The 20406-nt window shown below is 56.7% G+C and overlaps 1 protein-coding gene across 3 annotated transcripts; it reads left to right on the forward strand.

Annotated features, from left to right (window-relative positions):
• The first annotated feature begins 574 nt into the window (after window positions 1–574).
• On the forward strand, window positions 575–11470 carry AARS2 (alanyl-tRNA synthetase 2, mitochondrial). Of its 3 annotated transcripts, XM_052647917.1 has the most exons (22): window positions 575–811; window positions 1501–1692; window positions 2205–2350; window positions 2578–2745; window positions 3522–3666; window positions 4222–4367; window positions 4541–4649; window positions 5014–5052; window positions 5154–5265; window positions 5677–5810; window positions 6182–6326; window positions 6541–6713; window positions 6858–6971; window positions 7073–7213; window positions 7864–8001; window positions 8095–8204; window positions 8357–8465; window positions 8760–8882; window positions 9103–9213; window positions 9784–9867; window positions 9971–10081; window positions 10525–11470. In XM_052647917.1, exons 1-22 carry the CDS (start codon window positions 575–577, stop codon window positions 10687–10689), a joined length of 2952 nt encoding a protein of 983 aa, XP_052503877.1. In that variant the 3' UTR covers window positions 10690–11470. The 3 variants fall into 3 exon arrangements, with proteins under 3 accessions (XP_052503877.1, XP_052503876.1, XP_052503878.1); XM_052647916.1 differs by having other exon boundaries at window positions 9784–10081; XM_052647918.1 differs by lacking the exon at window positions 8760–8882.
• Window positions 11471–20406: the final 8936 nt, after the last annotated feature.

Here is a 20406-nt window from a genome sequence, read left to right on the forward strand (position 1 = left end):
GAAAGCTGAGCGCGGAAGAATTGATGCTTTTGAACTGTGGTGCTGGAGAAGACTCTTGAGAGTCCCTTGGACTGCAAGGAGACCAACCAGTCCATTCTAAAGGAGATCACCCCTGGGTGTTCTTTGGAAGGAATGATGCTAAAGCTGAAACTCCAATACTTTGGCCACCTGATGCAAAGAGTTGACTCATTGGAAAAGACTCTGATGCTGGGAGGGATTGGGGGCAGGAGGAGAAGGGGACAACAGAGGATGAGATGGCTGGATGGCATCACTGACTCGATAGACATGAGTTTGTGTTGGTGATGGACAGGGAGGCCTGGCGTGCTGCAATTCATGGGGTCGCAAAGAGTCGGACACGACTGAGCGACTGAACTGAATGCGCCAGGCCGCTTGTGTTATTAATAGTTAGGTGGACTCCTGTAGGCGCCTTCTTGCCAATCACTTCTACAGTGAGCCAGAAGCGGTCTTGAGTCCTCCTGCCGCCAGGGGTCGCTGTAGGAAACGCCGGGCCTCCTCTCGTTACTTCTATCCCTGCGATACCCTTTGACCTCGTGAAGTATTGCCCCCAGTTAAGATGGCGGCGTCGGTGGCAGCCGCAGCTGGGCGACTTCGGCGGGCCATTCGAAGGTCGCCCTCATGGCGGGGCCTTCGGGCGCTCTCATCGGAGGCCCCTCCAACCCAGGCCGCGGCCGTGCGGGACGCCTTCCTGAGCTTCTTTCGGGACCGCCATGGCCACCGCTTGGTGCCCTCCGCTTCCGTGAGGCCCCGCGGCGACCCCAGTTTGCTTTTCGTCAATGCAGGCATGAACCAGGTAGAGGCTGAACCACGCAGGTCTGGGCGGAGTTTGCAGTTTTTTTCCTTAGAGAAAGGCGTTGCGGGATTGGGCAAGAGACGCAAAGGGCGGAGCTCCTACCTTTCGGGGAAAGAGAGCTTGTGCGTGATTGGGCAGAGTTTGGGGTGCAAATTAGGGCTTGGGGAGAACTCGATCGGAAACTTCTGAGTTAAGGTTAAGTTTTAGTTCCAGGAATGGCGGGTGAAGGTTGACTTTTAGTTCCAGGAATGGCGAGTGTGGAGTCCCATGGGGGCAGACTGGTGGGGGAAGTCTGGCTTCATTTATTAGTTTTTCTTAAATAAAGATATCATTCATTAAAATAAATGTTTGTTGAGTACATGCTACTGTGCTAGGCTGTGTGCTCTGAGCTTTTGACTTTGAGCACCACTTACCCTCTGTAGACTTGCCCTGTTTCTAGCCACCAACACATTTGTTCTCATTTTACTGTCAGAGTCTTTCATGATTTATTTGTCTGCTCAGACACCACCAGAGATGGGTGCTCCCAAGTTGCGCCCCATTCCCCCACCCCCACCCCCCACCCCCGGGCCAAGACTTCACTGTACTCTCAGGGGCCATGGACAGCCCTCAATCCGAATCACCATTTCTATGCCCACTCCCTACGTTTCCCTTCTATTAAGATATCTCTCTCCCTCTTCCTGTGTTTCTAGTTCAAGCCAATCTTCCTGGGCACTGTGGATCCACGAAGCGAGATGGCAGGCTTCCGGCGGGTAGCCAACAGCCAGAAATGTGTGAGGGCTGGAGGACGCCACAGCGACCTGGAGGATGTGGGCCGAGACCTTTCCCATCATACTTTCTTTGAGATGCTGGGCAATTGGGCCTTTGGGGGTGAATATTTTAAGGTGAGTCCCCAGGAAGCCCTGGAGCTAGGAAAGGGTCAGTGGTCAGCCAAGAAAGGAGTCAAGGTTAATCCTGTCTCTACTGTTAGAGTTGGCTTAAGCAGGGCCTTATACCAGACACAGTACTCAATGGACACATATAATAGAAATGTGTCTCGCTTCCTTGGTTGGGCTGTAAACTCCTTGAGGACCAGGACTATGCCCCCTGCCTAATGGCTGAATAATAATTATTGTAAATAAATTGTCCAAATGCAGGAGTTAAAAGTCCTCTCAGGCTGAGGTGGGTAGGGGATTTCATGGAGAAGGTGGTACCTGAAAGAAAATGGGATTTAGAAGCAAGGACACTCTATGCAGGAAAATCTCAGAAGCAGAAAGAGTCATGGCTTGTTCTGGAAACCAGGTGGGCAGTGGAAATGGTCTTGTCTTAAGCTGAGGGTGGAACTCTTGTGGCTTGATGGGCACGTCAGTGGGGCCTTCTCACCCGTCTTCCTCTTCGCACTGGATTTCCACTACAGGAGGAGGCTTGCAGCATGGCCTGGGAGCTGCTGACTCAGGTCTATGGGATCCCTGAGGACAGGCTCTGGGTCTCCTACTTTGGTGGTGACCCCAAGGCTGGGCTGGGCCCAGACTTGGAGAGCAGAGACGTCTGGCTCAACTTAGGGTGAGTCCACCCCCACTTATGTCCCACTCCTGGAGCACAATAAAACTGGAAAATAACCAACACTGGACCTCAGAGTCTTAGCGTATCCTGTGACACTGTAGGGTCAGCCATGTTCCTCCTCCTGGTGAGCTTAATGGAAGGGGTTTCCTGGCAGATAGCGGGGGTGGTGTGGGGGAGTCCCCGGCTTCTGCCTTTGTCTCCCACTATCCATCTGGCTTTCTTCTCAGGGTGCCTGCCAGTCGCGTGCTCTCCTTTGGGCCCGAGGAGAACTTCTGGGAGATGGGGGATACTGGGCCTTGTGGGCCCTGCACTGAGATACACTATGACCTGGCTGGTGGGGCTGGAGCCCCCCAGCTGGTGGAGCTTTGGAATCTGGTCTTCATGCAACACAACAGGTAATGGGTTGCTAGAGGAGGAGGGAAATCCCTGACTGAAAGTGAAAAAGTTGGCTGTCAGGAGACTTTGATCCATTTGTTATGAAAACAGATACTTAAACAGCATTTGCAATGTGCCAGGCATATTCCTGGGGGCTTTCCTGGTGGCTGAGATTGTAAAGAATCTGCCCATAATGCAGGAGACCTGGGTTCATTCCCTGAGTCAGGAAGATCTCCTGGAGAAGGGAATGGCTACCCACTCCAGTATTCTTGCCTGAAGAATTCTATGGACAGAGGAGCCTGGCGGGCTACAGTCCATGGGGTGACAAACAGTCAGACATGACTGAGCAACTAACACTTTCACTTTCAGGCATATTTCTAAACTCTTTTCAGATAGTAACCAATTTAGTCCTTTTCTTTGCCCATGACGTTGCAACTAGACACTGTGGGTCTTTGGACTCTGCTCTCTTATCATAAGATGGAGTTGAATTTGATAATCTCTTAAGATTTTTTTTACCAGCTTTGACATGCCTCTTTATAAAGCAAAGAATTGTGTCCCACAAAGTGGAGGTCTGGGTCCAGGCGACAGCCCAGTCACCCTTTATGAGAAAGGAGAGGACCCAAGGCTATCATCGTCCGCTTTGGGGGATGAGGGGGGTGAGATGATACTGCCCACTGGTTCCTCTCACTGTCAGCCCCCCAAATCCCCTCCTCATCCCTTTATGCCACTTGAGCATCATGCCTGCAATCCTGGGGGGGGGCCTCACCTTGCACACCTTTCCCGTACACCTGGCCAGAGAGGCAGACGGAAGCCTGCAGCCCCTGCCCCAGCGGCACGTGGACACGGGAATGGGCCTGGAAAGGCTGGTGGCCGTGCTGCAAGGCAGGCTCTCCACCTACGACACCGACCTCTTTTCACCGCTGCTCGACGCCATACACCAGGTAAACCCGCCTCTTCCCTTCCAGAAGCCACTCTGACCTGCGGTCCTCAGGGCTCACCACCACTGCTTTCTCCCTTTGTTGAGAACTCAAGAGTATTCCCGCCCGCGGGGACAGTGAGCAGCCGAGAATGTGAGGCTCCAGTTCACGTTTACAGCCTGATACTGCTTCTCACTCTATGCTCAGTAGTTGCGGTGCACGTACTTAGTGTGACATGTGGGATCTTAGTTCCTCAACCAGGGATCGAACCCAGGCCCCTATATTGACCAGGGAAGTCCCTGATCGTCACTTTTAAAAGACATTCCTGTTGCTGTGCAGAGGATGCGCTGGAGGACAGCTGGGGTAGAAGCTGAGAAATTGGGAGGCTGTTTCACAGTTCAGATAAGACAAGGTGTGGCTTAGGCTGGCAGCAGAGGAAGTGGAGAAAAGTAGATGCAAAAGCCTCTACTGATGGATTAGATGCAGAGAGCAGAGCCAAGTCAAGGCTGGCCCCCAGGTTCTTGACTTGACTAATGTGAATGGCAGGGCCGGCAGCCGTGTCTCTTCTCCTGCTTCCAGGGTTGCGGGGCACCCCCTTACTCGGGCCGCGTTGGGGCAGCAGATGAGGGGCACATAGACACAGCATACCGCGTGGTGGCTGATCACATCCGCACACTCAGTGTCTGCATTGCTGACGGCGTCTCCCCTGGGATGTCAGGCGCCCCGTGAGTCTAGAAGGGCTGCAGGGGAGAGGAGGGAGGGGATGGAGAGGCGAGTGGGGTTGAGATGGCAGGCGGAGGAGGAAGGGAGCATACACTCTGTGCCTTGCCCTCCCTTCTCCCCTCCCTGCTGACCCAGGGCTTCTGGGGGCTCATATCTGGGCTCTGACCCCTTCTAGGCTAGTACTTCGTCGGATCCTCCGTCGAGCTGTGCGGTTCTCTACTGAGGTGTTGCAGGCACCACCTGGCTTCCTGGGCAGCCTGGTGCCTGTAGTGGTGGAGACACTGGTAAGGGCAGAGCTTCGTCGCTTCCCTGGGCCTCCCAGGGGACTCGGAGAGCCTGTCACTGAACCCAAACAGTGACCCTACCCTGGTTCCCCACCCTAAGTGTCTAACCCAGCGTCTTCTCAGCGGGCTTACAGAAAGCAGGGAGCCTCCTTGCCTAGGCTGCTGAGCCTTTGACCTCAGGACCCCCTTCTGCCTGTATCACGCCCACCCCTCCCTAAAAAAGCTGATTACCCATTTGGACCTTCCGCCATCCATCAGCCTCTCTGAGCCCCGAAGGCAGGTGTCCCCAGAGAGGGCCAGGGTGGAGGTACAGAGTGGGCCCTGTTGCCTCTGACCCTGCCTCGGGCCTCTGCACTGTCCCCAGGGAGATGCTTACCCGGAATTGCGGAGGAGCTCAGCCCAGGTACTGGACTCAGGTGGGAGAGGGAAGGGCTGACGAGAGTGGTGGGGAGAGGCTCTTCCTCTCAGGAGGCCCGGCTCCAGCCCTGCCCTGCCCCTGTTCAGATAGCCAGCCTGGTGTCGGAAGATGAGGCGGCCTTCCTGGCCTCCCTGCAGCGCGGTCGGCGGGTCATCGAGAGGACCCTGAAGCGCCTGGGGCCTTCTGATGTATTCCCAGGTGAGCAGGATGCCTGGCCACCGTTTGAGGGCCCCACTTAGGTGAGCCAAGCCCAGGCCTCATGTCCCCGGCCTGACATCTCTCTCGCCTGCCCTCTCCACCACCACCCTGCTTCTCACTTCCCTACGCCCAGGCTGGCCCCGCCTCTGGTCTCTGCTTTCCAAGGCTGGCTGCAGGCCGCGGATGCACTGCCCTCCTCTGAAATGACATTTGCCAAGGGAGGACCCTGGGCTGCCCCCAGCTCTTGCTTTGGAGCCTGAAGGTGGCCCTCTTCTGGGGCCTGCCCAGCGCAGGGAGAAGGCCCATGTGCTTGGCATCCGGTGGCTTCTGTGGGCAGAAAAGCCCTGGCCCGTACTTCTCCCCACTCCCTCCCTCACTAGCCCTGATGACCGTCGTCTTCCTCCCTCAAAGCCGAAGTGGCCTGGTCCTTGTCACTGTCTGGGAACCTGGGGCTTCCCCTGGACCTGGTGGAGCTGATGCTGGAGGAGAAGGGGGTGCAGCTGGACACTGCTGGACTGGAGCGGCTAGCCCAGGAGGAGGCCCAGGTACCGGCTGGGCCGCCCCACCGGTTCTGTTGGGTCACAGCCCCTCCCCCAGCCCTGGGATCTTGTGGGAAGAGGGAAACAGGAGGCTGAGGTAGAGTCTGTCCCCTCGCTCAGCCCCTACCCGCAGCCCGCAGAGAGGAAGGCCAGGGCAGTGGGGCACACAGAGGGGCAGAAGGGGAGAGGCTGGCGCGAGTCCTCAGAGGGCCCATCGGGGGCCGCAGTGGCTCCTGGTCCTGAGACCCCTGCATGAGGGAAGGTTCACCAGCCAGCCCAGCCCGAGGGCTTATTCCAGAGGGGGTGCAGGGTGCACAAGCTGTGTGGCGGAGGCAGGTCTCCACACAACCCCTCCTGCACACATGCCTGTCCCACAGCACCGGGCAATGCAGGCCGAGCCGGTTCAGGAGCAGGGACTGCGACTCAACGTCCACGCCCTGGGAGAGCTGCAGCGCCGAGGGGTGCCCCCAACCGATGATAGCCCCAAGTACAGCTACTCCCTGCAACCGGGCGGCGGTTACGGTGAGAGCCTGGGCTGAGGCGGGTGGCCACGGACTTGCCTGACCGCGATTGAGAGGACAGACCAGCCACCAGGCCTGTGCCTTCCCCGGGGGAGCCGCCAGGGGTCACTGTGGGTCCCGGCTGGAAGTGCCCCCCTGCCCCTGCAGACTGGCTTCAAGGGAGGCGCGGGCCCAAGCCCCTGCCTGGCACTGATAAGCAGTCTCGGCCCTGGCAGAGTTCGGCACCTGTGAGGCCCAGGTGCTCCAGCTGTATTCAGAAGATGGGACAGCTGTGGCCTCCGTGGGGGATGGCCAGCGCTGTGGCCTCCTCTTGGACAAAACCAACTTCTATGCTGAACAGGGAGGCCAGGCTTCCGACCGAGGCTACCTGGTGCTGGTGGGCCAGCAGGTGAGCCCCCGCTGACCACCACCCCCACCCAACACCTGCCACAGACACACACACACACACAGTTTCCCCAGTTCTCCTGAGCCAGAGGAGCCAGGGGAGGGAGAGGCGGCAGGCACTCAGTGCCTCGGCCCTGCCCTTCCCCAGGACGTGCTCTTCCCAGTGGCCCGGGCCCAGGTCTGTGGAGGCTTCATCCTGCATGAGGTGGCGGCCCCTGAGCGCCTCAGGGTGGGGGACCAGGTGCAGCTGCACGTGGATGAGGTGAGGACCCCACCCCCACTGTCTGTCCTCCGCGTCCTGCAGCCCCTTCTCTCTCCCCACCCCACCCGCACCCAGGGCCCTGGGTGACAGAAGTGTTTCAGGCCTGGCGTCTAAGCTGCATGGAGAAGCACACGGCCATCCACCTGCTCAACTGGGCGCTGCGGGAGGCCCTGGGCCCCGGCACAGAGCAGCGAGGTTCCCACCTCAATCCCGAACGGCTGCGCTTCGATGTGGCCACGCAGGTAAGCTGGGCACGGAGAGGCAGCCTTCACACGAGGCGACGGGCTTAGAGTCTGGTGGTGTGGGAGTTTGACCAGTAAGAGGGCCTTCCCATCAGGCCGCTCCTGCACCAACGAGGGTCAGGCGAGCCGGTGTCCGGAGTCCTCTCTTGGCCTCCAGCTGCCCGGCTTCCTTGTCCCTGCTGTCGCCCAGGCTGCTCTTGCACAAGCCAAGCTGCCCTCTTCCTTATCTGTCATCCTATCTCCATGTCCATCTGGGTCAAATCCTGCAGGAAGTGCGCACTGACTGAATCCCATTCTGCCTGATGACTCCCTCCTTGCTCCTGTGTCTCCACCATGCTGTATTTCTCTTCCCCTGGCCGCCCTCTGTTGTAAGCTCCTGAAGTACAGAGCCTCTGTCTTCTGTTTCTTTATCAACTTTCAGTGTCTAGCGAAAGGCCTGCTACTTCCAATAGGCCCAGTTCCTGGGTAGCTTTCTAAGGAAAAGAACTGTCAGCTCCACAAACGTATTGAGTACGTGTTATGTACTAGGCACTGTTGACTGTTGTGTACCAGCTTGGGGCTAGTTCAGTGAACACTGACTGCTTCTTCATGCATCACTCCCAGGCACGGGGCTGACTGCCTGTCGGTCTATTTCCCCCACAACCCCCCAGGCCCCATTGACCCCAGAGCAGCTCCAGGCAGTGGAGGCCACTGTGCAGAAGGCCGTGGGGCGGGATGAGGCCGTGTACATGGAGGAGGTGGCCCTGGCACGCACTGCCCACATCCCCGGGCTGCGCTCCCTGGATGAGGTGAGTTGGGGGAGCCCCGTTGGTGGAGATCGTGTGAGTGACCACCCCCCCTACTCACAGGCCTGTTAACAGACCTGTGCCTCTCACCGTCAGGTATACCCAGACCCTGTGCGGGTGGTATCCGTGGGCGTGCCCGTAGCCCATGCGCTGGACCCCGCCTCCCGGGCCGCACTGCACACTTCTGTGGAGCTATGCTGTGGGACGTGAGTCACTCCTCTCTACCCACCCTGGCCTGGGGCCCTGGACCTCCTCCCTGCCCTCGTCCCTGGAGCCACCAGCCCCTGGTTTGGAGCTCCAGCTGCTCTTCTCTCTCCCATCATCACCCAGACTTCCTCCTCCCTCCCTCTGCCCCCAGGCACCTGCTTCGCACAGGGGCTATAGGAGACCTGGTCATCATCGGAGAGCGCCAGCTCGTCAAGGGCATCACCCGCCTGCTGGCAGTCACTGGGGAGCAGGCCCAGCAGGTCAGCACACCAGCGGGGCCGGGAGGCTTCTCTGGGTGTGGATGGGTCAGGGAGCACCCAGCTGATGCTCTCGGGCTGGGGAATGCCCAGCAGCAGAACCGGGATTCATACCTGTGCACTAAGCCATATACAGGCTGCTGGCAGCTGGCATCTGTTGTCATCATTCGATACCTTGATGAGTCTTGATTGTTAAATGTTTCTAACTTGTCCCTGCCCAGCAATAGGTCAAGAACCCCTGTCTTGGGGAGGGCAGGTATGCCACACTGCCCTGACCACCCTGTGCCCTCCCTACAGGCTCGGGAGGTGGGCCAGAGCCTGGCCCGGGAGGTGGAAGCAGCCGCAGCTCGGCTGAGTCAGGGCAGCCGGCATGTGGCGGAGGCGCATCGGCTGTCCAAGGACATAGGGCGACTCACTGACGTGAGGGCCACCCCTCCCCGTGGAGCTGCCCCCTCCGCCTGGCCCTGTTCTCCTCCCCGACCCTGCCCGTCTCCCCCAAGCATCCCCAGCCCAGATGTTTGTTGTTTGTCTGCAGGCGGGCATGTGGGGGGGTGTGACCTCTTCCCTGGCCCTGCTGGTCCCTGCCTCAGGGACCATGACTCAGTGGGGCCAGGGAGTGAGATGCTGCTTCTGACCACAGGCCGTGGACACCGCCACGATGCCCCAGTGGCAGCGGCGGGAGCTTCAGGCCACACTGAAGGCGCTGCAGCGGCGTGCCAACACTGCCGTCCGGAAACTGGAAATGGGGCAGGTGAGAGGGGGTGCGGCTGCACCCCACGGGGCAGATAGCAGGCACACCTGGTGAGCATCAGAGATGCTCTAGCACACACGCTGAGACACCCCAGGCCTGGCGGGGAGTGGGGGTGGGTGGCAGTTGCTGCCTCTCCTGCCACCTGGGTGCCATCACCAGGTCATTCCCACGCTTCTCTCTGCCAAACTGGGTCTCTCCCCCAACTCCCAAGCCTGGCTCAGACTCTCCCTCCAGGAAGCTGACTTGATTACACCATTCAGCCCTAATTGCTCCTTGGCTGTGGCTCCTCCTCCCTCCGCCCCCCTCGCCCATCTGTGCTGCAGGCTTAGTCCCTTCACCTTTAGCGGCCCATGTGTGGGGGCCTGGAGCTATAACGAAAGGGAGGAGGGAGGGAGGAGAGGAAGGACACAGAGGGGACCCAAAACAAGGCGGCCATTCTCGGCAGAACCCCTGGCACCTTTGCTGGGGGACGGAGGGCGTGGGAGGGGATTTCTGGACTGGGGCTCAGTTCAGCAGTGGACGCTGATTGCTTCCCAGCCCAACCCCTGCACTGTTCTTCCTGCCTCCTAGGCTGCACAGAAAACCCAGGAACTCCTCCAGCGGCATACGGAGGGGCCCCTGATTGTGGACACAGTTTCCACAGAGTCCCTCTCTGTAAGCATTGGGCGTGGGGTGGGCCCAGGGTGTGGAGAGGGGAAAGTCCCAGCGGGGAGGAAGCTGGGAGCTGCGAGGCCGCCATTTGCCCTCCCCCATGCAGATGCTGGTGAAGGTGGTCCGGCAGCTGTGCAAGCAGGCGCCCAGCACATCCGTGCTGCTCCTCAGCCCCCAGCCTCTGGGACAGGTGCTGTGTGCCTGTCAGGTGGCCCAGGTGAGTGCGGGGAGGGCAGCCCCCACCCCACTCATCTCCTAGTCCAGCTTGCTGATCCCTTGTCTTTTATTCCTCCCACACAAGAGAGCCACGGCTGGGTAGAGGTGATCTCTGAGGATACCCCAGGATGGGGACAGGGCCACCTCCTTGTCCCTAACCCACGCCCTCCCACCCCACCCCACCCTCAAAGGATTCCCTCAATTCCCACCACCCCACCCTCCAGGCTACATATTTCTTGCAAATAGGTAGCAGCCATTCATCAACCTCTATACATGCATTCCCAGCCCATCCGTCTCCTGTCTCCGCGCCCATTTACCCACCCCCACCATGTGCCAGCTTGCAAGAGGGCTCTGCTCACCGTGACTCCACTCTCCAGGGTTCACTGAGTGGGAGGGGCAGGGAGGGCTGCTCTGCCTCACTGCCCCTTCTGTTTCTGTCCCCAGAGTGCCACGCCGGCCTTCACAGCAGAGGCCTGGGCGCTGGCCGTGTGCAGCCACATGGGGGGCAAAGCCTGGGGCTCTCGAGTGGTGGCCCAGGGCACTGGAAGCACTGCTGACCTGGAAGCTGCCCTCAGCGCAGCCCGAGCCTATGCCCTCAACCAGCTCTGAGCAGGCTCACGCAGGGGCTCACACACGCTGAAGAGACTGCGGCCAGGGCAGTGCCTGCAGTCCTGAAGGAGCCAGCAGAACCTCCCCGGAGGCTCAGCAGAGGACTCAAGTCTGGAGGCCAAGCAGCTGAGCCAAGAGGGTGCCCTGGGCTGGGACCTGCACAGACGCGAGAAGGTGGGGGCTGGGGAAGGCAGAAGTGAGCCTGAACATAGACCCGGTGAGGTGAAGGTGAAGACGTACATGGCTGTTCTGGCTGCGATTGTTCATTAAAAAGTATTTCACAAGATAGGAAGCTCCAGAGGGCTTCCCAGGTAGGGCTGATGGTAAAGAACTCACCTGCCAACGCAGGAGACGTAAGAGACCGAGGTTTGATCCCTGGGTCGGGAAGATCCTCTAGAGAAGGGAATGGCTCCCCACTCTAGTATTCTTGCCTGGAGAGTCACATGGGCAGAGGAGCCTGGCGGGCTCTGGTCCGTAGGGTTGCAAAGAGCCAGACACGACTGAAGCAACTTAGCACACACACACACAGGAAGCTCCAGGACATTCTTTCATCTAAAAAAAAGCAACCTTTCCCGTCTCAGCAACCTGACATGGGTGCCCCATCCCCAATTTGACCCTTCACACTGGACTGAAAGGCCACCTGGCATCCAGATCTGAACTCCCCTCATCACCACCACAAGCACTTGGCCAAGCCCGCTGTACCAGCTGTTCTGAGCACCCACAAAGGCCTCCCTAGCCAAGATTGAAAACTGTCATGTGAAAGTCATGAGAGCTGGGCAGATCCTCTGTGGTGTCACTTATTTCATTAACAACTTCTCATTTTAATGAAGGCTCTGATGATTTGTTGATAAAATGAGCCAACAGGGACTTCCCTGATGGGGCTGAGACTCCAAGCTCCCAATGCAAAGGGCTTGAGTTTGATCCCTGATCAGGGAACTACGATCCCACATGCCACACTATAAACTGAAGAACCTGCATGCTGCAACGAAGACCCTGCAGAGCCAAACAAATAACCCAACAAGTGCTGATCAGTTGCTGAGACTACGGCAAGAAACAAACAGAACTTCCTGCTCTTGTGGTGCTTTCTTCCCGTGGGGAAACAGCAATGAAGAGAAAGAAGAAGGTATCAGATGGGGATGAGGTCTATGGAGAGAGCAGACTGGGGTTGGGAGGGTGTAAGCTCCATGGACATCTGAGGGCAGAGTCGGTGCAGAGGCCTGAGGGGCAGGTGCAGGTCTTGGGGTCAGAAGAGAACAGAGCCAAAGCAAGCCTACTCTTTTTTTAAAACACATTTTTTAAAAAGTTTCATTTATTGTTGGTTGTGCTGGGTTGCCATTGCTGCCTGCAGGCTTTCTAGTTGGGGCGAGTGGGGGCCACTCTTTGTTGCAGTGCATGGACTTCTCATTGCGGTGGCTTCTCTTGTGGACCACGGGCTCTGGGGCACAAGGGCTTTAGTGTTGCAGCACGTGGGCTCACTCATGGCACACGGGCTTAGTTCTGTGTTGTGTAGACCCTTCCCAAACCAGGGATTCAATCCATACATTGGCAGGTGGATTCTCACCCACTGTATCACCAGAGCAGTCCCAAGCCTTCTCTTTTAAAACAACTTGCAAAACACCTGCCCCAAACCTGAGCTGAAGCTGAAATTGGTAGCTCAGAGCAGGAGGAAGGTGTGGAATGAAGGGCAGTTGTCTTTCCCTCCCAAAGTGAATCCACCCAGGACCAAGCCAGACACCTGAGCTCCACCTCTGTTCGAAGATCTCTGTTGCTGGATGAAGGAAGGGGAACTCGGGGGACCCATCCCCAAGTCAGAGCCTCCCTGGCTGTGAAGTTCTGTGGGCATTTAGTCAAAATTTTAGAGCAGAGCAGGCCTTCCTGACAGCATTTCTTGCGTGATTGCTCATTCTAATTGAGGCAGTGGTGATTAGTTGGTAAATCACTGATGAGGGCTTGAAAGGGGCCTGGAGCCCCTGGCCTCTGGCTGCTTGCAGTCCTGAGAGGTCGTAACTGTGGATCTTAGCTACTGTGGCAGGGACCACTGTTCAGTACATTGACTGAAAGCCTGGATCTTAACACATAGTCACCACAGTGAGGATACTGGTGGGGGGCGGGGGGAGGTGTTGATGAGTTAACTGAGCTTCTAAGGTGGTAACTTATCCAGGGTAACCCAGCTAGTAATCATCAGAACTGAAATTTAAGTTCTGCTTCTAGTGAAACTTCCAACCACCGTTGGTTGCTCTTCCCCTCTTGAAGGACAATTTCCTTTTCTATGAAAGCTAGTCATTTCACAGAAGCTGGTCATTCCTGGTGTCGGGCTTAGGGCTGTGGAGGGAGCGCTGTGGAGGCCTGGGGTCTTCCTGCCTGGTGCCAACTCAGCCTTGCTGACAGCCTGGAGAAAGGCCGAGGGTGGCTCCAAAGGTATGCTGCAGCCAGTGGTCAGCTGAGGGCCTCAGGAGAGTTCCAAGAACTGCACGTGCCCTTCCATCGTCCTCTTCCGGAAGGGAATGGCCACTGGTGCTTTTCCTGGACCGTCTTCCCACTCGTCATCCCCACCTCCATTTCCACACAAAAGGCCGGAGAAGGAAGAGCCCCGTAGTAGTCCAGGAGCCCTGCCTCATCCGCAGCTCCCTGCCTTTCCCTGCAGAAACCCACTGCTCCTAAACATGTCCACACGACGCACAAAGCATGTCCCGATGCCAGAGTTCTCACTGTCCGCTCTGGGCTCCACATAGTGCCTTAGATGGGGACACGTATTTGCATCGATCCTGGGCCAAGGCGTGCGGCGACAACCATCGAAGTCCGGCAGCCCTGCCCTCGCACAGCACATAGCAGTCAACCAGCTTGCGGGAAAACGCATGCGCACCCGCCCTTGAGGGCCCGCCCCCTAGCGACGCACGGCGTCCCTAACAACCTGCGTTCGGGGACCTGCGGGAAGGTGAGAGTCCAGGTCTCGGGAGCGGTAAGGTAACCTCTGGAGAGAGAACACCCGGCCCCGGTCTCCCCGAGCGGGCTGAGCTCTCTGCCCCCACTGTCCCCACAGGGCATGGGAGCACCCCACAGAGTCAGCCCACCCGGCCGAAGTCTGCAGGTGACCTTGGCTCCCGTGAGAAGGAAGGGCCGGCCTGTACCTATGGGAGGCCCCCACCCCCATATGAAGTTGACCGTGCCTCCTTCCTCCCTACGGCCACTGCAAACTGGCTCTGTCAGGGGAGGGTCACCCGAGATGGAGAAGGGGAAAGTGGAATGAGAGTCGGTCATGGGTGAGAGCAGTCCCTAGTTCCGGGGCCCCAGCCTTCCTGGAAAGACAGACCTCTATTCCCAGCTCCTGAGGCTGCAGTCCTTCCCGCAGGTCTAGACACTTCTACACCTCCCTCCCTCCCATGACAAAGCTGGTTATCCCTGGTCACCAAGAAGGAGGGCCCCTTCACCCCAGGCAGGTTGGGGGAGGGACTTGCTAGCATTTGGAGCTGAGCTTCCCTGGTGGGGTGTCTGAATCAAAGGTAGGGATGAGGGTGGAGTTCTTTTTTAAGACCACAGACCTAAGTGCGCAGTTGGGAGGAAAGCCTGGCCCAGGGGTGTGATAAGTGTGTAGACTGTCTCACCAGCAAAAGACCAGGGGTGCTAGGCCAGAATTCTGTCAGGGAAACTTTTTTGCCCCTCTTTTGTGATTCCCCAAACTCTGAATTCCCAAATGGGAATGACTTGGCCTGAGGTGGAGTCTGACACAGTAGGCAAGATAGGGATTGGGGAAATGCAGACAAAAGCCAGGGCCCCGAGGAACAGCTGACTGAGAAAGCAGGAAGCACCATCAGAGAAGCTGGGGGATATGGGACGTCAAAGCCCAGCCCCCAAGAAGGGATGTCCAAGGCCACAGAGGTCCTCAGAGAACCTAAGGAAGGCCTGGCACTTCTGCTTCTCAGTTCAGAGAAAGAGAGGTGAGGACCAGGGGTGTGGTGAGCAGAAAGGAGAGAGGACTCCCCCTCCCCTAGCATCTTCAACTTTCCCATTTAGGCAGGCAGGTGGAGCCTCTCCCCAAAGTGTTTGGATTTAACTAGGCATTTGAGAAAGATGGAGGAGGTCTGAGACGTTTCTGAGAGGAGGGAAGGTGCGGGAGACTCGAGCACTGAACCCTAGGTCTGGAAGGAACATGGAGGGCCCAAAGTGGGCCACGGGGCAGGAAAGCACAGCTCTGCGGTATCTCTTGGATCCTCGTGGGGCCTCAAAAGCTGAAGTGATCATCAGTTCTGCAGAAGGGCCCTGTGACTGGAAGGGACAGGGAGTGAGGGAGCCTGGGCTTTTCAGGTCAGCACCAATGAGGGTGACCCCAGGCTCCCACTGGAGAGAGTGCGAGGCCCACTGGAAAAGTGCTATGACAACCGAGTCTGGGCAATTTAGGAAGCAATCCCAACATCCCGTGATTTGTCTTTGCTTTTGTGCAGGGAAGTGAGGGACAGCTTTGGACAGACATTGGTTCAGAGCTCAGCTTCTCCATTTACTATGTGATGCTTAGCAAGTTGCTTAAGTTCTCTAAGCCTCTGTTTTCCTGTTTGTGAAATGAGGATAATGGTGTCATAATAACAATATTTGTCAATAATAAGTCTGAAGATTTCATAGGCTTATATAGGTACAGCATCTAACATCTTTGTCATGATATCTAACACTTACCTTGAGTGTTGGCTCTGGGCCCAACACTATACAGAATGTCTCACACATGTTTCCTGGTGGCTCAGACAGCAAAGAAGCTGCCTGCAATGCAGGAGATGCAGGAGACATAGGCTCAGTCCTTAGGTCAGGAATATCCACTGGAGAAGGGCATGGCAACCCACTCCAGTATTCTTGCCAGGGGAATTCCATGGACAGAGGAGCCTGGTGGGCTATCACCCGTGGGCTCACCAAGAATCAGTCATGACTGAGCGACTGACACTTTCACTTTAGGGCTTCCCAGGTGGCAGGAACGGTAAAGAACATGACTGCCAGCGCAGAAGACACAAGAGATGCAGGTTCAGTCCCTGGGTTGGGAAGATCCCTGGAAGAGGAAATGGCAACCCACTCCAGTGTTCTTGCCTGGAGAATCCCAGGGACGGGGGAGCCTGGTGGGCTGCCATCTCTGGGGTTGCACAGAGTCGGACACGACTGAAGTGATTTAGCAGCAGCAGCAGCAGCCAGTGCAGAAGACACAAGAGATGCAGGTTCAATCCTTGGGTTGGGAAGATCCCTGGAAGAGGAAATGGCAACCCACTCCAGTATTCTTGCCTGGAGAATTCCATGGACCGAAGAGCTTGGCAGGCTACAGTGCATGGGATTGCAGAGTCAGGCACGACTGAAGCGACTTAGCATGCAAGCATGCATACACATTAGCTCCTTTAATCCTCTGGATAATCTTATGAAGTAGGAACCCCAGTTACTATCCCATATTACAGATAAAGAGATGGAGGCTTCATGGGGTTGCATGACTTGCCAGGTTCTCCCAGATGCTGGGGACAGAGTGGAGATTGGACCTCAGGCGGCGTAACTCCTGAATCCTGAGCTAGCTGTTATGCTGCCTTCTCCTGTTGCACACACTACTGAGGGCCTGCCCTGCTGCTGCGTGCGTGCATGCTCAGTCACGTCCAACTCTTTGCGACCCCATGCACTGTAGCCCACCAGGCTCCTCTGTCCCTGGAATTCTCCAGGCAAGAATACTGGAGTGGGTTGCCATGCCCTTCTCCAGGGGATCTTCCTGACCCAGGGATCTAACCTGTGTCTTCTCCATTGGCATGTAGGTTCTTTACCACTGAGCCACTTGGCCTAGAATACAGTAACTCAGAGCTATGTATAGACAAGGAGGTGGTTCACAGAACACTTGTCCACCATCAAAAATGAGGACAACTCTGCCCAAACTAGGACATCTCGTCCCTCTCTGTTGCCTGTGTTTGGGCATGTAGAGAGCAGACCCTAACACTTAACCCTGTGAGTTAAGAACTGAATGTTATTTTAGGACCTGGATGCTGGTCCTGAGGACACAGCTGGGACCGGGGGAGGGGGAGGAGGAGTCACCTTTCCTCAGGGATTGTGGCTGGGTTGATGTTGGCGACATAGCATGTGAGGCCCCATAGGTCCATGACCTACTGGTGTCAGGAGATAAAGGGTCACTGGTTGCCCCCACTGCCCCATCTGAGGGCAGGGTGTGCCCTTCGAGGGGCATACCTGATGATGGCACAGGAATTCCCTGGCAGTCCACTGGTTAGGACTCAACCCTTTCACAGCTGTGGCCCGGCTTCAACCCCTTGGTTCCCTCAGTCAGGAAGCTAAGATCCCATAAGCCACGCTGTGCAACCGCAAAATAAGTAAACAGCAGTGCAGGGTTCACATAGGGATGTGTTCACACATGTACAGACTGTTAAGATTTCGATTCGTTAGGGCGGAAATGCATTTTACTATAACAGGCATGTCTTTTGTCAGGGGCCTGAAATTCCCGTCGTGGGGGTGCCACGGACCTAGTCGCTCTTCCAGCCTGGGGAGACCCTCCCTGACACATCCTCTCTGCAGTGAAGACAGGATGCCTGCTTCCCTGGGAACAAGAACAGGCTTTTTTCTTTTCTAGTGGAAGGTGGAAAAGTGGCTGGGAGAGCAGGGCACTGTGGTTAGGGCAGCCAAGCTCCTGATCCGGCCCCAGCCCTCCTATATATCCAGGGACCAGTTATTTCCTGGTCTGGTCTTCAGCTTCTTCATCCATAAAATGGGGTTGAGAAGCCCGCCCTGACTCCAGTGTAGAATAAGACTCTAACAAGAGAAACGTTCTGAAAGGCGCTTGTAACTTTTTTTTTTTTTTTAATATTTATTTGTCTGGCTGCATCCAGGTCATGGGCTTAGCTGCTCCGCAGCATGTGGGATCCTAGTTCCCTGACCAGGGGTCGAACCCACGTCCCCTGCATTGCAGGACACATTCCTAACCACTGGCTCAACAGGAAAGTCCCAGAAGCTTGTAACTTTTAAGTGCTGAGCCGTTGTACGTTGATGACGCTGTCAGCAAAGAGATGGGAGGTGGGTTTGGAGGCTCAGGTGGTCAGGAGAGGAACAGGCCACCAGAGGTAGACATTAGGAACAGCCAGGCAGCTTCTGGCCATCCTGTTGAACTAGTTCATCTACGGATTTGGGATTGCTCCCATAATTTCATTCACAAAACAGTAAGCTTACCCACATAGTGTGGACCGTTTGGTCACAAAGGGGCAGAAACCCAATTTTTTGCTTCAGCAAGAGAGACTTGCTAGAAGGCCATCAAGTCAGTCTCAGAACTGAAGGAGGCAATCAGAGGGCCTTCAGCGATGAGGGCTGGGGACAGGAGGTGCCTGGTGCCCTCTGTCCCCCTCCCTCTCCTGCTGGTCTCGGCCAGGCGGCACTTCCTCCTGCTGCCGCAGACCAGCCTTTTCCGTGTGACGGGAAACAGCTTCCAGCAGCAGGGGATCTGTATCCTTCAAGGACATGTGTCCTTCTGTCTACCTCCACTTGGACAAATCCCAGGGAGGACTCTGATTGGCTGATATCAGGTGCACCCCTGAACCAATACAGGGAACTCCTATTGGCCAGAATCTGTGATCAGAGGGAGGTGGGGCAGCCCAGAAGGCCAGCTGCTTCCCTGGCAGACCTGACACCAGGTTAGGGATTAGAGAGAAAAAAACTAGTAAGAAAGAGAACTTCCCTGGCGGTCCAGTGGCTAAGACTCCACGCTCCCAACGCAGGGGGCCTGGGTTCCATCCCTACCTGGGGAACTAAGATCCCACATGCCACATGGTGCAGTCCAAAATAAATAGAAATAGTCCCCACACCTGGAGGAGCCCACAGTCCAGTGTGGGTGTGAGGAGAGGGTTGTTAGTCCTCTGAAGCGACACAGGTACTAGGGATCTGACAAAGGGAAAGGGGAGACAAGGAAAGCTGAAGGCTCCAGGGGGAAATGGTGCTTGAGTTCAGGCTCCAAATACCAGCGCTGGTCTGCTTCCCCAGGCAGAGACTGCGGGAAAGGCCTTCCAGGCAAAAAGAGTGGCTTGAGCAAAGGCTAGGTGGCACAGATTAGCCTGCCGTATTCAATGCAGCAAGGGGTTTATTTCAAACACAGCATTCAGCTATGGAGGGCCTTCTGCACTGAGTTGAGGAGCCGGGGGCTTACCCAGAGGCCTGCCAGGACAGCTGTGAGAAGGCTGGGTGCTGGATGACACACCCAGGCGCGGGGCAGCTGCAGCTACAAGGACAATGGACAATGAGGCCCTGAGCTGAGGCCACAGCAGGAAGGGAGAGCAGGGACCGCGGGGGAGGGAGTCAGGACTGAGAGGAAACTGCAGTGACCAGGTAGGGGGGGTACTGAAGGAGAAAGCTGAGTCCCCAGCTTCCGGGCTCACACACCTGGGTGGCTCCTGGTGCCTCTGGCCAAGGCAAGCAGCCAGGAGGAGAGCCTTGATGGAGGCACTGAGTGCTCTTGGGGGGCAGCCTGAGTCTACAGGCGCCCCGAGGTGGCCAGTGGCCATGAGTCTGGAGCTCAGAGGGGACGGGGGAGCTGCAGCCCAGCAAGAGGAGAAACAGGGCAGGCAAGGCGCAACCCTGAGGGGTGGGCAGAGTCAGAGGAGCCTGTGTTGGAAGCCTCTGGAGAATGTCCGAGAGGCTGGGGAAGAGTTGAGAGAGCGGCAGCCCAGCAGTGGTTGAGGAGAACAGGTTTGGGCACGTGACTTGATGCCATCTTTGTAACATTAGTAACTGGCAGGAAAAGAGTTCATCATGCTCATTATCCTTCGAAACATACTCTGTTTTATATTTGATTGATTCTTTTAGGTATATATATATATATATATATATATATAAATTGGAACTAAAAGCCTTCTTAGAAGAATCCTCTGTCTGGTAACAATTTGCTTGCCAAAAATATTTCTGTGATGTTGAGTTTTTTAAAAAAATCAAGACATGATAAGTGAAAACTACCAATCTGACCTTATTATGAGGTTACCATTATCAACATTTGCCTTTAAAATGACATCAGACCTCGGGGTATGGAGGTCTCTGTGAATGTTGCGGGACAGTAGGGGCTCTTGTTTACACCAGCCAAGCACGTGGAGCACGTGCAGGGCCACCCTGTCCCCTCCTTCTGAGGCGATGGCTCAGGGCCCTGGATGAAGCCCCAGGCAGGTTGTGCAGCGTCCTACCAGAGAAGGCTGCGGGCTCCAAACAGCGGCCAGGCAGTTAGGACCAGACCTGCAGAGCCAGGTTCTAAGACAGTGAGGCATTAGACAGTGAGAACAGGGCAACCCTGTTCCAGGGAGTACCCTGCTAGGTCCCCTCCCAGCCACACCCTCGGAGGGACCATGCGTCAAAAAGCCACATGTTGGGGTCTCCCAACATGTGGCTTCCCGGGAAGAAGAAGGGACCACTGAGCAGGAGTGAAGCCAGACAGTTCTGTGAGAAAGGCCTGGAGAGCCACACTAGGTTCTGCTCCCACAGGCATGGCCCAAAGGCTGTCCAGGGTTGCATCTGGGACCAAGGGGAATCCCAGAATGTGTTAGACCAGAACTGTGGAGGGAGCCCCAAGCGTCCAGACGCGGAGCTGGCGGGAGCAGGGCTGGTGTGTTGTCCCTACCCTCCTCCTCTGGCCCAGACTGCCAGCCCTCCACCCCCACCCCGTCCTGTCCACACCTGAACACCACCACCACCTTGCCCTCACGTGTCCCCTGGATGAAGGGAAGCACCTCACTCAAA

Source organism: Budorcas taxicolor, chromosome 11, assembly GCF_023091745.1.
Source record: "Budorcas taxicolor isolate Tak-1 chromosome 11, Takin1.1, whole genome shotgun sequence".
Taxonomy (NCBI): Eukaryota; Metazoa; Chordata; class Mammalia; order Artiodactyla; family Bovidae; genus Budorcas; species Budorcas taxicolor.

Bases quoted from the DNA above. Each gene is read 5' to 3' on its own strand.
- AARS2 (XM_052647916.1), top strand. From the start codon at position 575: ATGGCGGCGTCGGTGGCAGCCGCAGCTGGGCGACTTCGGCGGGCCATT. The intron at 6,972-7,072 runs GTGAGGACCCCA...GAAGTGTTTCAG, and splicing joins TGCAGCTGCACGTGGATGAG to GCCTGGCGTCTAAGCTGCAT. The intron at 10,082-10,524 runs GTGAGTGCGGGG...TTCTGTCCCCAG, and splicing joins GTGCCTGTCAGGTGGCCCAG to AGTGCCACGCCGGCCTTCAC.